Source organism: Sturnus vulgaris, chromosome 22 (genome assembly GCF_052056855.1).
Source record: "Sturnus vulgaris isolate bStuVul1 chromosome 22, bStuVul1.hap1, whole genome shotgun sequence".
Classification (NCBI taxonomy): domain Eukaryota; kingdom Metazoa; phylum Chordata; class Aves; order Passeriformes; family Sturnidae; genus Sturnus; species Sturnus vulgaris.
The window spans coordinates 9,567,180-9,583,492 of NC_142264.1; the positions used below are offsets into that span (position 1 = coordinate 9,567,180).

The 16,313-nt window shown below is 47.2% G+C and overlaps 1 protein-coding gene across 4 annotated transcripts in view; it reads right to left on the reverse strand.

Moving 5' to 3' along the window:
• PNPLA7 (patatin like domain 7, lysophospholipase) overlaps positions 1–16,313 on the reverse strand; it is a 130,098-nt gene that overhangs the window by 21,496 nt on the left and 92,289 nt on the right. For all 4 annotated transcript variants that reach the window (XR_015808116.1, XM_088177732.1, XM_088177733.1 and 1 more), the window contains exons 27-28: positions 9,129–9,285; positions 3,009–3,125 (exon numbers count right to left, since the gene is read on the reverse strand). Coding sequence is in view for 3 of the 4 variants with exons in the window: in XM_088177732.1 (XP_088033858.1) it covers positions 3,009–3,125; positions 9,129–9,285 (274 nt within the window). In the remaining variant the exon portion in view is untranslated. The remainder of the gene's footprint in view (positions 1–3,008; positions 3,126–9,128; positions 9,286–16,313) is intronic.

Below are 16,313 nucleotides of genomic sequence, written 5' to 3' on the forward strand. Positions count from 1 at the left end.
AACTAACCTGAGACCTCCCACGCTGCAATAAAATCTCACTGCTCAGGGATTGTTCCACTGAGTTTGGAACAGAGCATCATTCAAGTCTGAAACAGGACTTAATAAAAGTCATGTCAGATTCCTCACACCTGAACTCCCAGCTGAGATGATTTACAAAGGCATTCTGGCATGGGGATAAGAATTCTGGAACGGAGAATAAAAATTCTAAAGGCTGATATTGTCACAGAAGGATGGGCAATTGGAGAGGAAAATTGCTCTATTTCTTGAGAAATTTCCTTCAAGCCCCCTGGCCTGGGTGTGTGTGTCCAGGGGCCTCAGGCAGGGTTTGGATGTGCTCCCTGAGGGTCTCACGTGGATGATCCCAGCTTGGGAAGTGCCTGTGGCTGGAAGCAGTGACAGGGTTTTTGTCACCAGGGCCCCCACACGAGCAGCACTGCTGGCAATCAGAGACACCCACGTTACAAGGGTTGGCAGAGAGCAAATCTGAGAGAAAATGGAAACCTCCCTTTCAGTGTCAGAAATAACAGCTCAACGTAAGCTCCTGCTCCTGCCTCCCCTGAGGGAGAGGGGTGAGCACTCGTGTGGGAAGCTCAGGGGTGTCACCTCACAGCCACACACTCACCAAAAGGAGGATCTGGCCCAGGGCTTCGAAATTTTAAACTTTTCTAGAACCACGAGGATCAGCCCCTTGGGCAGGATGTTCTCCTGGGGTCACTGCAGATCCTCCCAGGAAGGAGCAGCTGTGGCCAAGCACAACCCAAGCAAAACCTCTGCTTGTAAAGCTGTAATTAATTTTTATTGATAGGAATTTCCAGGTAGAAATCATTGCTACCCAGCTAAACCCAGGGAGAAAAGATGGATGTTTGCAGTTGGGATGTTCTAAATGCTTTGAGAAAACACTTTTTCAAGGTTCCTGCCTCAGCTCTTTTCTCAGTCTCCCTTTACCCTGGGGCAGCTCCCAGTTCCAGGACTGGTTACCCCACTCCTGGATCCCAGACACCTGGGGGTTTTTTGAGTTTTCTGTGCTTTCTGGCACTGACCCCCTGGAGAACACTGCTTTTGACATGAGGCCTTGGAGAAGGCTCCAAATTTGAGTGATGGAGTTAAAGTCACAGGTGTGTAGTTAAATAGAAGTGCTGATTTTACATGGTGAAGGGTTTTAAATTTGAGGTTTTTATTATATAGTAATAGGTATGGGACAAGATGGAGGATTTTGGGTGGTGTCTCCTTTTGGTGTTCTTCCTCCTCCTTCTCCATGGTTTCAGGCAGTAGTTTCTGGTTGATAGTGCTGCACTGCAGGTCACAGGAGTTTGGTTATTGGGTCAAAAGTATCAATAATATAAGTGTTAATTCTCTGTTGGACTGTTTAGCTTTAAAAGACCTTGTAACCAGCTGCATTCAGCTCCATTTTGCTCACTTCTAGCTAGCAGTTGGAAGTGTTGCTGAACTTTCTGTACTTTAGATAAGATTTAATAAACAACCAAGCCTAAATACAAGAAAATTCATCATTATGTTTTTTAATCCTGGCTCTGAGTGAAGACAGAAGAAACTTCAGACAAGCCACTAATTCAGTGGTGCAAACACCCCATTACACCCCACACTGGGAGTGGGAACTGCAGTGAAGGAGTGACTCCCTCTTTCCTGGCTGAGCTACACAATATTTTTCCTTCTTTATCTGAGGGGATTCTTCCCACAAGAGGAAACCCTGGGCAGGGACTGAGGGGTTCTCAGCACACAGAGAAGATGCTGCTGGATGCCTCAGGACTGGATTCCTCCTGCACAAAACCTTCCTGTGGCTGCAAAGGAAGACCAGAATATGCAACTACAGCTGCTGAAACTCCTAAGGAAGGAATCTGCTGCATCTTAAAAAGGAATTACAATGAACTGCTGGAATCCAAAGCAGGGATAGACAGAAACAACCTCAAGCTGCACCAGGGGAGGTTTAGGTAGGACAGCAGGAAAAATTTCTTCATGGAAAGGGTGGTGAGGCATTGGAACAGCTGTCCAGGGAAGTGTGGGGTCCCCATCCCTGGAAGGGCTCCAAAGCTGTGTGGATGTGGCACCTGGGGACAGGGGTCACTGCTGGCCTTGGCAGGGCTGGGGGAATTGTTGCACTCTGAGGCCTTTTCCAACCCTGATGATTCCAGGATTCTCTAAAACCCTCTTGTCTCCAGCACCATCCCCTCTGCACAGCAAACTGCTATTTTAAGCCACATGATGATTAATCACTTGCTTTCATACTTGCATTTAGGTAGGGAATGTTTTGGATTATTTTTACCAAATATATTTAAAGTATATACAGTGTTAATTTGCTACATGATCTTTCATCACAAGGATGCAAACACAGGAATAATTTGGTTACAATTGCAAATCAGGTGAAATTCCAAGGCTACCCAAACACTCTCTGAGCTGGGTAATGTGGGAAGACAAACACTGATAATGTGCTTTACAATCTGCTGCTGCTGAGGGACAGGGGAGAGGTGGATTCCTGGCTCAGGTGGACCACACAACACCCAGCAACTACACAAAGGTCACCAAGTGCAAACCAGGACACAAAGGACTCTGCCATTATTGCAGTTTTCAGTAGGCTGCTCAGAAAAACTCACACCAGCTTCAAAACTAAAATTCAAAAAGCCAAACCCATCACAAACCAATTCAAGCCCTTCTCTGGTGTGCCCTGAGGATCTCTGAGACCTGATTTGCACAAAAATAATGATGGAGTCTCAGCTGCTCTTCTTCAGTGTCACAATTTTCACTTCTTCACTCACACAATGAGATCCCTTTGTCAAACTGAAATAGCTACAAATCATCTACAGTTTGTGTTTTCTAAATGCACCACAAAGAACAGGCTCCTTCCTACAGTCATGGACCACCACATTCACAGTTTCACCACGTTTTCAGTCACTCAACAGCTCCAGATTTCCATGTTAGCACGGAGAAAAGCTATTTCTGCTCCAACAGAACACAGGGACATAATTTCCTATCCAAAAGGTGAATAAACAACCTACCTCTATCTGCTTATCTTTGAAGATGTTGTTGATGCTGTTGTTAAAAGCTGCTCCAGAAAACATGGAGGTTATTGGGTATGTCAAGTCTAGAATAGTCTTAAACACCGAGTTCATCACCTAAAAAGAAAAAAAAGGCATTTTAAAGGTAAATACACGCCAGAATCCACAGGAATGTGTTCACGAGGGCTGCAGTTCCAGAGACATCACATTCCAGAGTTCAGAGCTGACATGCTGGAAGCAACACAAGTGCACAAAGTGTTGAGGGGAGAGAAATACAACTGCAAAATCTACAACCAGGAGCTCCTTGTGTGGTAAATTTACATTTAGCAAAGCCCAAAGCAGAAGCAAGCCCTGCAATAAAGCTCTGCAAGAAGGAGCATTGTGCCCCAGAAGAGCCCCAGAGCAGCTGAGCCTCAGCCTTTGCACAAGGCCATGGAAGGGGCAGCTCCATCCTTTGCATTTTTTAAATTAAAAAAAGATATTCTGAGTTGTCTTCCTCTTCAGTATCCTCCCCACAGCATCTGTGTGCTTCAGTGGTGTGGGAAGGAAACCATAAATCCATGGCAGAGGAATTGTTTCATCCATCTCTTCTCATTTGGGGATCACAGCTCATTTTTCTCCCAGACTTAAAGCTTTTCTCTGCCTCAGTGGAAGCACTCAGAAAATCATGCCTGGGATTCTCTGGGACTCCAACAGGGTTCAGTCAAGCACATGTTATAGAGCTTTAAACACTTTCTATGGAGCAGGGCCCATTATTTGTCATTTCCAAAGTCAGTGACTGGGACATGTTATGGATGCAGAATTTAACTGCTACAAACTCTGCACCAGCAAGGGAAACCAAACCACATCAGGTTTCTTAAAGCACCACAGGGTCCCTGCATACCAACCCTTCTAACACACAGATCCTGCAATTCAGCTTTCATGGATTCCTTTCTTCTCCATTTCAACAGAATTATTACACCTATGTACTGACCCACAAGAGAAAATGATGAAAATCTCTAAACTTTATGGCATTATGGCCATAGTATTTGCCCATAACCAGGCTGTTGCTGTCAAATCCTAATAAATATTAACAAAATTCCATGTTTAATATATTACACCATAGTCAAAATGTAAAAGAAAACCATCAAACCCAACGAATTCCTTTAAAATTAAATAGAGTTTCACTGGATGAAATATTTCCATGAGATGAATATTTTCTCTCTCTACATGTTCTCTGGAATTTAACAAACAACTTCTCAGAGATCAGGGCATCCTTCCCAGGCAGACACATGGAACAGCCTCAAACCTGCCAGCTGTTAAAGCAGCTGTGAGCAACATCTGGCCTTGGCTTCACTTTGGCAGTGACTGAAGGAGCAGCAGGATCAGCCTGCATTGCCATGTCCAGCTGCTTTCAAATTCCTACCAGGGATGTGGCCAGAGAACACGAGTGCAAGGATAAAAAAAGATCATTAAGAACAAGGATGGGAGCAGGAAATGTGGGAGAATGTAAAAGGCTGAGCACAAACCCAACGATGAAGCATCAGCTTCATTCACATCCTCACTCTGGGCTTGATGTGGTGAGGACACTGTGCCAACCTAACTATAGACTCTACCCACAGCTTCAGAGGGAGATGGAATTAGTGCTGCACCTAAAATAGGAATCAGGTCTCTTCAGAATGATTAAATCAGGGGAAGAGGCATCTACAAAGAGCCCTTTATTTAATACTGAAGAAAAATCTCTCCCACTCAGCACCAGCCATCGGGCTTCCCTTGTTGCAAATGATATTTATAATGCTGAGCCCTCCACATTTCTCCTGATCCTGACAGTGAGCTAGCCCATGGACAAAATATTACTAATTAACAGTTATTTCTTAATATTCTCATTTCTCAGTGCTGGAAGATGCCCTTTAGCTGAAGCTGATGGCCAACAGCCTCCCTCAGCCTTCCAGGAATAGCTGCAACCACCTCCTATTCCCCAGATAAATTCAGTTAAAGATCAGCCTGTGCAGAGGCACACGGAGCCTTCTGCCTCCTGCTCCACTTCCTACCAGGAGCTCTGGGAGCAGCTCCAGCAGCTCCAAGACTTTCATTCCCTGGCATCACCAGGATGGGAAGCCCAGCTCTGAGCCAGCTCTGCCAGTGCTTTCAGGTCATGGAATCATGGAATTGTTTGGGTTGGAAGGAGCTTAAAACTCATCTCATCCCACCCCTGCCATGGCAGGGACACCTCCCACTGTCCCAGGCTGCTCCAGCCCCAATGTCCAACCTGGCCTTGGGCACTGCCAGGGATCCAGGGGCAGCCACAGCTGCTCTGGGCACCCTGTGCCAGGGCCTGCCCACCCTGCCAGGGAACAATTCCTGCCCAATTCTTCATTAACTTCTCACGGAGAATTTTTGTTTCTACAGCTCTGCTGCAAGATGAGCTTTCTTTTTAAAAAAGACCTTCAATCCTAAAATAATTTTTTTAAGTGACCCTAAGGTATAAAAAACTTCAGCAAGGAAGGGACAAGGTTCTGCTCACAGAGCAGAAGGACAAGAGCAAAGACACATGATGATGGGCAAGAGGAATTTTCATCTCTGGCTCTTTTATTCTTTGATGCAGCATTGTGACAAACTGGTGTGAAAAACCAGTTTAATCCCCGGATTTTTCAATGTTCCTGACTATAAAAAAAAACCCCAAGGTTATGGGAAAACTTATGCAACAACAAAAATTTCAAACAAATCCAGTATTTTTTAAACTACCCAAAAGATCACGCAGTGCCTTCTCAGCATTCACCTATGAGGTTTCAATGAAACAAGGAAAGGAATTCATACAGAAAAAATGTTAAATCAATAAAATAAAAATATACCTTAGGGCTGGATGAGAATTGGCATGACAGTGAAAGGAACAAACAGGACTAATTGATTTCTGGCCAGATCAGCTCATTAAAGCACAGGATCTCCCAATGTACAAATAGAGCAGGGTCAGAGGCAGAACCCCCACATTTATTTGAGGTGTCAGTGCCACCAGACAGTGACAAGCAGTAAATGATGAGTGTCCCACCCAGGCAGCCCTCACTGCCACCAGGAGCAGTGGTTTAGCCCTACACACTATAACTGTATTCCTTTCAAAGAATATTCTTTGTGAAATATTTCTACTTTGAGATATTAATCCTCCAATTAAAAAAACCAACAATCTGCAAACATTGAAGCTTTGGCTTGTTGGCTCTGCTGGATAAATAGTGGTACAGAAGACACAGAGAGATAATAAATAGTAACTAATCTGACTGGGAATTTTCATATTTCCCCCTGTATTTTGACAAGAGTCATTTATTTCTAAACTGCTTCATTAGGTGCAGAAAACACATCCCATTAAAAATATCCCTTCTCCCAACACCAAGTGTACAGCAGGAGAGATGCCAATTTCTAAAAATACCAAAAAGAGAAATAAATACAGGACAAACAGCATTCAGTCTGATGGATTAAAAAGATAGATGAGAAAAGCTCAGAGTGAACTAATCCATCCCAGTGAAGACATTTCCAAGCTCACAGCTCCAGAGGAGCAGGAGCAGCAGGTCCTGGAGCAGGGGATGCTCCAGCCTCTCTGCCTGGCTGCTTCTGGGACATCTCCTGCACAGCCACCAAGCTCCCATTTGGGACGTGAGGATTTGGGGTTATCTGGGGGATATTTCAGCTCTCTCACACTCAGTCCCTCCAAGCAGATCTTCCAAGAATCCCCAGCACACCTCCTGGCTGTTTCCCACACACTGGGGCTCCTTTTCCCTCTCCCTGCTCAGTATTAACACCATACAAGAGTCAACACCTCAGAATATAAAAGATTTCTAATCCCCCAAACTCTCTGCACACTGTGATTTTGGAGAGGGGATTTCATGGCTCTCTTCAGTTTGCAGCCATTCTCCTGGACACTGCAGCCTCACACAGAACAGGCTTTGCTTTTGTCCTCCTCAAATCCTTAGACAGTTTCTGGGTTGGACATGGACCTTCAAGAACACTCATGGAAGCCCTCATGAAAATCCATTCCTCATTAATAAGATGGAATGTTTGTTCTAACAGAGGTCAGTCACTTCTCCCATTACTTCTGTGCAGGTTTCAAGGCACCAACAGCTGAAAGAGCCCCAGGCCAAAAATTGCCTTTGACCTTGTGAAACATTCTCTGAGCTTTTGCAATTTGTGCTCAAAAGTTAATCATCAGATTAAATGCCTTCACTTCATCTCTACCTATTCCTGAAGAAAGTGACTGTGAGCTCAGCTCTGGCAGCTCCAGAGTGGGAACAGAGTCCTGAGAGGCCCAGGAAACATCTCCAGCTCTGCCTCATGTCCTGCACGGGGGAGACCTGACAAACAAGAGCAGAATCCTCTGGACAAATGCACAGAGGAAAATTCCATGGCTGTAGCCTAACCAAGAGCTGGGAGACAGGGCAGAGAGCCCCAGAGTGCTGGGAAAGCACTGCAGGGAGGCAGCAGCACCCACCCAGATGCTGCCCTGGAGGCACAAGGTGGCAAAGAGACAGCAAGGTTAAAGGGATGTCTGACACAACTCAGTGCAGTTGGTTTTGTCTTTAATCTTGAGCCTCCTCCAGGTTTGTGATTCCAGCAAACTGCTCTGGATCATAAACAGTTTATGTTTTGTGTGCTTCCCAAAGCTAGCCAAGCACAGGCAGTTCTTAAATAAAAAGCATAAAATCCATATTTTTCTGGCAAGCAGTGATGGGGAGGAGAATCTGTGCCACAGTGCTCAGGACAGCACAAACATCCCAGGGACTCAGTCTGGATTCCAGTGCCTCACACAATCCAGCTTCCCAGAAATAGTTTTTGTTGCAAAGCCATGGCAGATTGGAAGATCCCTGGGGGACACAAACAGTGCCCATATGCCAATGACAGGGTCCAATTTCCCCTGAAACCCAAGGCCTAAGACTCTTAATCTCGTTTATAAAATTCCCTGTGTCACTTCATTTTCAGTATGAAAATCTACAGGAAAATGTGGGTTTGATAGGAAAAACAGAAACTTGCAATCACCAAACTTCAGAAATAACCTCACCTTCAGTCAGTCTGAGCCAGTGTCACCTGGGACAGTTTTCATCAATAAATAAAACCAAGGCCAGGCTGGATGGGGCTTGGAGCACCCTGGGGTAGTGGAAGGTGTCCCTGCCCATGGCAGGAGTGGGATGAGATATCTCTAAGTTCCCTTCCAACCCAAACCAAGCTTTGATTCCATGATAAATAAACTCACCCACTGAAGTCACTATTTAAAACAACCTTCCCAAAACTTGGGTTAACCTTGAAAGTAAGTTTTGGTTTGTACTAAATATTGAAAGTTAGGAATTTCTCCTGACCCAGAGTCCCAGTGCTGTGGAGTGCACAGGCAGGAGGAGGAGTGACACATTTGGGAGTTATTTAGAGAAGGATTACCTCTGCCATTCAGTTCCACTGACACATGACAGCATGTGAGAAAGAGAGAGAATTACACAAAAGAGAAACACATCTGTTGAGAGCTGGAAAGGAAACAGTTCCCAGCACATAAAAGAGAAGATAAAACAAAGATAAGCACAGGTGAGCACACTGAAACAACACCACAGTGCCTTGACAGTGTGACCAGGATTTGAGCAGAGCTAAGGCAGGCAGCTCTGCCTCCTGACTGCCTGGACATGGAGCAGCTTTTCCAGGGGATCCATCACTGCCAGGCAGGGCTCGTTCTGTGGCACAGACACTGAATCTCAGGAGGCTGCACCTTCCTGCTTGTGCCCTGCTGTGCTCCACCCGAGCAAGGTGTGGAATTCAGCATTCCAGTGGGACGGAATTCAGCATTCCCATAGGAGGAATCCAGCATTCCCAAGGAGGAATCAAACATTCCCATGAAAGGGAATTCAACATTTTCATGGAAGGAAATCCAGCATTCCCATGGAAGGAATCAAACATTCCCAAGGAAGGAATCCAGCATTCCCAAGGAGGAATCCAGCATCCCCAAGAGGAATCCAGCATTCCCAAGAGGAATCTAGCATTCCCATGGAAGGAATCCAGCATTCCCATGGAAGGAATCCAGCATTCCCAAGAAGGGAATCCAGCATCCCCAAGAGGAATCCAGCATTCCCAAGAGGAATCCAGCCTTCCCAAGAGGAATCCAGCCTTCCCAGTGCTTACCATGGCCCACTGGCGAGCTTTGATCCTCATCTGGTTGTAGCTGCGCTCCTCGGCGTACAGGGCGCTCATGAAGGCGCCGATGGAGGTGCCCCCGATCATGTCCACAGGAATGCCAGCCTCGATCAGTGCCCGGATAATGCCCACCTGGGAGCAGCCCCTGTGCCCAGGGAGGGAGGGAAAAGGAAAAAAAATAAAGCCACTGTCAGCCAAAGAGTCATTGAAGGAGTGCAAAGGCTGGGGATGAATGGCGCCGTGGAAGGAAGCCGAGCCCGTGCCAGCTGAGCTGCCAATCTCTTGCTAAACAAGCCCAGTGCCAGGAACAAACATTATGAATGCAGGAATCCTCCCAGAGACTCCCAGAGCATCCCAGGGAACACAACCACGCAGCCTGGATCAGTGGGAAAGGCAGGGAGATGAAAGCAGCCAAGAGCTGAGCTGGTGGAAGGGCGAGGGGAACGTCAGCGTGGATTTACTGGGGTCCCCCAAAAGCTCCCAGGAAAGGCAGGAGTTCAGAGCCCTGCCCAGGAGTTTCCTTCCCAGAGATTCTCCACAGAAACTGAGCCAGCCTGGGGTATTGGGAAGGGGGCACCACATGGATTAATAATGAGTTTGAAGATGGAAACAAAAGCCAGCAGAGACAAACAGTGATGAGAGGGCAGAGGTTGAGTCTGCACACAAAACCAGGACAGGGCAAGATGAGGAGGCAACTTTTGAGGATTCACAAATTCCTTCAGGAGAGTAAACACATTCCTTGATTTCAAGTGCAGAAGGAATTCTGAGCAACAATGGAGTCAGGTGCTAAACAAGAGATGAACCTCAGTGCTCATGGGACAAGAGGAAAACAAAAGCAGCAACGCCCCTGCAGCCACCAGTTCTTATCCAGCTCTGCTCATATGGATTTGGGAACCCCTGGGGATATTCCCTGAAAAATATTAACCTAAGGTTCAGTGCAACTTCAAGTGGCAAATCAAAGAAATCAGAATAAAACATAAGAACACACATCCAGCATGGGCCAGTGTTTGGAAAACCATGAGCAAGCTCAGACTTCTCACCCACAAAAACAACGGAACTATAAAACGACAGAGAGAAGCACAAAAGGTGACCAGAATATGGGATGGACTTCACATGAGGAGAAAGTAAACTCAAATCACTGAGTGGGGAAGATCCTGACTGATGGGAACCATGCAGGGTCAGCAATGATATCACCATGCAGAGATTTTAATGGAAAGGAAAGAATTTGCAGACAGGTGTACGTAGAGCACAAACTGGGGAAGCCACTGTTACCACATGCTGGAGAGGTCAAACCACAAATGGATTTAAATGTGGAAAGGATGAATCAAAGGTACCAGGCTGTCAGTGGCTCCTAAACATGAAAATGGGAGGTGCAAGCTGCCTTTCAGGAGGCTCAGAAGCTGCTAATTGCTGCAAACACTCATTTCTGAAGCAGTTGCTGCTCCCCACCATCAGAAATGAGAGAGCAGAAGTGGAACATTTGATCTGATCCTATGAACACCTGATCAAATCTGATCTTTTATCCCCTAGTGGGAGAGGGATCCCTGTCCATCCCATAGAACCATTGCAGAACCACAGGACACTGCAGTGGAGGTGAATTTCCCTTCCAAGCAATCCAAAGCTACAGCCTCTGCTTTCAAATGCTTTGTCCAGTGAATAAGAAGCATTTTTGATTAGTTCATCCCACCTGGATGGATGCTTTACAGTCTAGGCCATAAAGCAGTAAAAAAAAAAATCTTCCTTTTCCTATTTTCATCCCATTTTCCGTCCCCCACAGTTTGCTCTATTTCCATCCTCCTTCCCCTTGCTGTTTACATCCTATAAATACTTGCTAACAGCTGCCAAGTCCACCGTAGGTGTCATTTGGCCAAGCTATGCTGAACACATTCTTTCCATCCAAATAAATCCCCTCCAGCTGCTGAAATGCTTTGGAACAGGTTCCTGGTTATACTGGGTGTAAATGACTTCAATGACAGATCTGTGCTGCTGCACTCCAGGAGCAGAAAATGGCTCATTTCACTTTCCTCTCCAAATTCCCCTTCCCCTCTTCTTCTACTGCTTCTTCCCACAAGATGCCTGGAGTTAAAGGAATTATACTTTTATCCTGCCCATTGTTTTTAGGCTTTTAGAGTGCAGCTATTTTTGTACTCTGCTGCTCATGCCTGGCACTTCCCACTGCCTCAGCCCCGATATTGCAGCAAGGAGCAGACCTTTCCCTGCACCTCCTGCTCTCTGCAGACAGCCCACATCAGGTGCCTTGCTTAGAGCACATGAAGTTCCTTAAAGCATTTCCTGCTTGGAGGACAATTTTAAACAAGCCATGAGTAGCTCCAGACTGGATTCCCTCCCTTTAACTGTTTCTCCTGATTCACACATCCATAAATAAAAGGGATTTGATGTGAGCACTCTGGATTTGTTCCTACTTTGCTGCATGATGCCTTTGCATGAATAACAAAAGCTCATGATTACTTTTATTAGCAAGTCATCCCCTCCTTGTGCATCCACAGAGTCCCTGCCAATATCCCACTAATGTGATGGCCACAGATCTCCAACAGATTCACTGATCCCAATGCAAGATGGGAATCAAAGTCTTTTTCTTGCTTGTAAAAGGACCTCCCATAGGCTGCCTAACTAAATTATGTTTCATTTATACACAACCACAAAGCTGATTGTTCCAGCTCCAACACCCTGAGCAGGAGCATTCCTGGAACTTGCAAACTAAATCCTGGAAAAAGACAAATGTTCCTGAGCCCTCCCTTTTTTCCAGGTACCACCTGACCTCCTGAAAGACAGAAATGGGGAATTTTTTTTTTCCCCTTCTCCCTACAGCTTTAGGCCATCACTGCCCCAGCCATGTTACTACATGGGACTTCTCTACAACTCTTTGCAATTTTTTCCTCTCCTGGGCACTTCCCAGTTCCACAAACACGGGCAGGCTGCCAAGGGAAGCGTGTGCTGGCTCAGGCTCCCTGCCAGGCACTCACATCCCCTCTGACAGCATCCCTGGACTGCCACAGAGCTCCACTGGGCACCTGCAAACTGAGAGGAAAACAAACTGAAGCCAGGAGCAAGATCCATGTTAACAGCCAGAGATAGTGCCTAGTGCAGAAGAAAAACCCAGGGATTGTGCACTTCTTGTAATACCAGAGCCAATTTCACAGGGGACATGTCCTGGTTTAGAGAAATGTGGAAATACAAGTGTTGGGCAAGAGGAGAACAAAGGGAATTGGCTTGTGCCAGTGCTGTACCTGCACAGCAGTGACAACACGGGGACAGGGAAAACCTCCTGGTGACACAGAGCTGAATGTCACTCACTGCAGAGGAGAGCTGCTCTATGGGGGGAAGGAGCACCCCAGAGAGGGGAGGCACACACAGAGTGTCCCTGGAGCTGCACATGCAGCTTCCCCCACCCTAGAGCTGCCTGAATGGAACATCTCCCCTGCCAGGACTAGCACTGTCCTAGGACAGGGACAAGGGGCCTGGGGATAATGACCTACAAGGTAACTTTCAAATCATTTCTATCAGAACCCAAAGATTTGCCCAGGAGAGCAATCAGGATCTGAACAGAAACTCTTTTCCATTGTTTTCAGTGCCTAGGGCTGATTCATTAATGCCCTTTGCAGGAGAGCATCACCCAGCTGGAGGAGGAGCTGGAAGGCAGAGCCAGGCTCTGTTCCCAGCCCTGCCACTGCCTCAGCCTGACCTGAGCCACACAAAGCAGGGGCTGCTCTGGGCACCAGCTGCCCCAAGTGCTGCTTCCTGCACTCACCAAACCACGATCCCTGTGCTGAATGAGCCTCCAGAAGCTGTGCTGGCTGAACTCCAACCCCATTCCTTCTTTACCACTCATGGCCACAAAGAGGTCACTTGGTCTGGACAAGAGACTGAGGGGAGCCCTCCCTGCAGGCAGAGGCTCCTTGTGAGGGGAGGAACAGGAACAGCTCTGATCCCTGCTCTGCATCCCCAGGGAGGGACAGGAGCCAGGGAACGGCTGGAGCTGGGCCAGGGCAGGCTCAGGCTGGATCTCAGGGCAAGGTTCTTCCCCCAGAGGGTGCTGGGCACTGCCCAGGCTCCCCAGGGAATGGGCACGGCCCCGAGGCTGCCAGAGCTCCAGGAGCGTTTGGACAGCGCTGCCAGGGATGGACAGGCTGGGATTGTTGGGGGGTCTGGGCAGGGACAGGGGCTGCCCTGGGGGATCCTGGTGGGACCCTCCAGCTCAGGACACTCGGTGATTCTGGGAAAGAAATGATCACAAAGCATAGAGAGGAGTTATAGGGTTGGAGACCTGCTTCCCTAAATACCTCAGCCCAGCACACACACAGAGCTCAGCCCTCCTGCCAAAAAGGTCTTGCAGGAAAATTCCTGCTGCTGAAATGAGCCCTTGCTTTCATCCCCTGGGGAAGTGCTGCTGCCATGTGACTGCAATGCACGAAGGCCAGAGCAGAACTGATAAAAGGAGAATTCCCCTGGGAGCTGTGCATGTGCCAGCTCTGCACGTGCTGCCAGAGCTGGATTAATGAGGCTCAGGAGAAGGCAGTGAATGCAGCAGGACATCCCAGATCCAGCAGGAAGGCAGGCTGTCCTCCCTGCTCAGGGGCTGAAAGAAACACAACCAACACAAAACCAGTTTTTGTGCATCAGTATTTCCCCCACAAGCCACGTTGAACACACCAGCAGGATGCTGCCTGTGTCTGAAAGAACAGCCTGGGAGCAGCCAGAGGGGACACTCACTTTTCAGACCATGGCTAAGGGGGCAGCCAGGCCAGGCTGCTCCAAAGTCCATATCAGCTTCAAAAAGGAACTTGGAGTCAAAGAGCCCAGGCATTCAGCCTCACCAGTCCCCATCTCTCCTCCTGTCTGACTCAGCAGCATGAAGATCTCCCTGAATGCTCTAAAGAGATGCTGCTACCTTTGGCTGAAGAAGAGTTAAGGCCATGGCTGCTGCACAGCTCTGCTGTGTCCCCCACCAAAGCCTCCCCAGAGTGGGACACAGCTTCTGCCCCTCCTTCCTGATGGAGTTACCTGGCACAGGAGGCAGAAAAATAGAGAAATTGTCAAGGGGACTTTATTAAGCTCCATTAGAGCCCAAAAAACCTGAATGAAGACACTCCTGAAGCAGCAAAGCCATAAAAACAGCTTTTCCCTGGAAGGGTTGTCCAGCCCTTCCCAGGCTGCTCAGGGCAGTGGTGGAGTCTCCAGCTCTGGAGGGGTTTAAAGGCCACATGGATGTGGCACTTGGGGACAGGGGTTAGTGCTGGCCTGGGCAGTGCTGGGGGGATGGTTGGACTCCATGATCTTTAAGGTCTTTTCCAACCCACAAATTCTGCAGTTCTATGGATTTCTATTTACCATGTCCATCTTGTGCAAAAAGTGGTGCCTTGGGCAACCACTCCCCCAACTCTGCTCTGAGCACAACACAAATAAACTGAAGGTACCTGAGCTTCCAAACCCACAGGACTGGACAGCACAGCCTGAAATCCACCATACAGGGAACCACAATCCCAAAACTGGGCTGGTGACTGAGTCTGCAGCTCTCAGAGTGCAGCTACAGAACCATTCACTGAGGGATGGTGGTGGTTCTAGATCCTTCTTGGAGTCATTGTGGAAGTGTTCTTTGTATGAGGGTGAGTGGAAATTGGATGTTGTTTATGTGAAGAGCTACATGGAGGGGCATCAGGAAAGGTGACATAAGGAAAAGCCTCTTCTTCACATAAACAGCAGCATTTCTTGGTGTGTTCTGTGGCTGATCCTGGCATTGAAAGGTTCAGTCACTGGCTCAGAAATGAAATCTGATACAAGTTGCAACTGGAATATCTCCAATTGGCACCTTGGAGTTTTTGCAGTAGCAGCAATATACCCAAACATTGCTTTGAAATCTAATCCTAGTTATATCTTCCCAATAACATTATTTCCCAGCTTTCCTGACCATAAAATTTCCCAGCATCATAAATCAGCCAGAATTAATGCAGTGATTTTCTGCCAGCTCCAAAGGAGCACAGAAACCAGACCCCTGCACTTGTGCAGCCATGGTTCTACGTGAGCACTTACAAGGAACTTTCCAGTCTTGACAACATTAATTAATTGCCTCATCAACTAAGCACCATTTCTAAGCTAAATAGAGGGAATAACCCCACATTACTGGGTTCTCATTCTAACATCCAACAATCAGCAGGATCTCTCCCAGCAGCTGCCCTGGAGGAAGCTTTTTCCCTACCACAGCCCACACATATTGATCCAGAGACCTGAATTTTTCTTGTCTTCCCCTCCATTAACAACAATCTGATTCCATCCTCCCACTTAGCTTTGCCCTCAGATTCCCTTTAACTCCTTAAGCCAGAGCTCAGGAGCCATTTCCCTTTGGCCTTGCCTTGCTGCAGAGATCACACCCTGTGCCAGGCAGGCACATCTGGCAGAAAAAGCATCTCCTATTTATCACAAGCCCAGTGAATTCCTCTTCCTGCAAGAAAATCCAAACACAATGTCCTTTTATAGCCCTGATCTTGTTTCTGCTTTATACACTAACTTTAGAACAAGCTTTAAACAAAGAGATTTGTGCCTGCCACAGAAATAAATGAGCAAAATGTGTTCAGCCCTTCCTTCCAGCAGGGCTACCAAGCCCTGGGGTATGAAGGGATACAGAAGGAAGGCATTGGAGAGGACAAAATGCACAAAATAGTCGAAATAAATTATAAAATACACCAGGGTTTTTGTTTTCTGATCCCAGCTGGCAGCAGCATGCTTGGAGAGGGGCACAGGAGCAGGGAAGTGGCTGAATGACAAACTGCACCCACTTGGGGATGTCACAAAATCCTGTCTCTTACTCTGAGCCAAGGAACAATTCAGTTATCATCTGCAAAGGAAGATCATTTCTTTGGAAAACAAATATATCCTCCTTCCCTACCTCTCTGAGATTTATTTATTAAGCCTTGGAAGAACCCATTCTGAGCACAACATCTGGAAGCTGCAGAAATAAGACCAAAGCACTTTAGAGAATATAACTGAGAATTTACATTTTCTTAACAGGAAAGCTCACTGCCCACTGGTGAGGCTGGACAGAGATTCCCCAGAATCACAGCAGTGCAAGAACCACAGTCCTGAAAGCACAGGGACTGGCCACCAAAGCTTCACAGCTGCTCCATGGGAAGGGAACACAGCACATGCTTTTACAGCTGA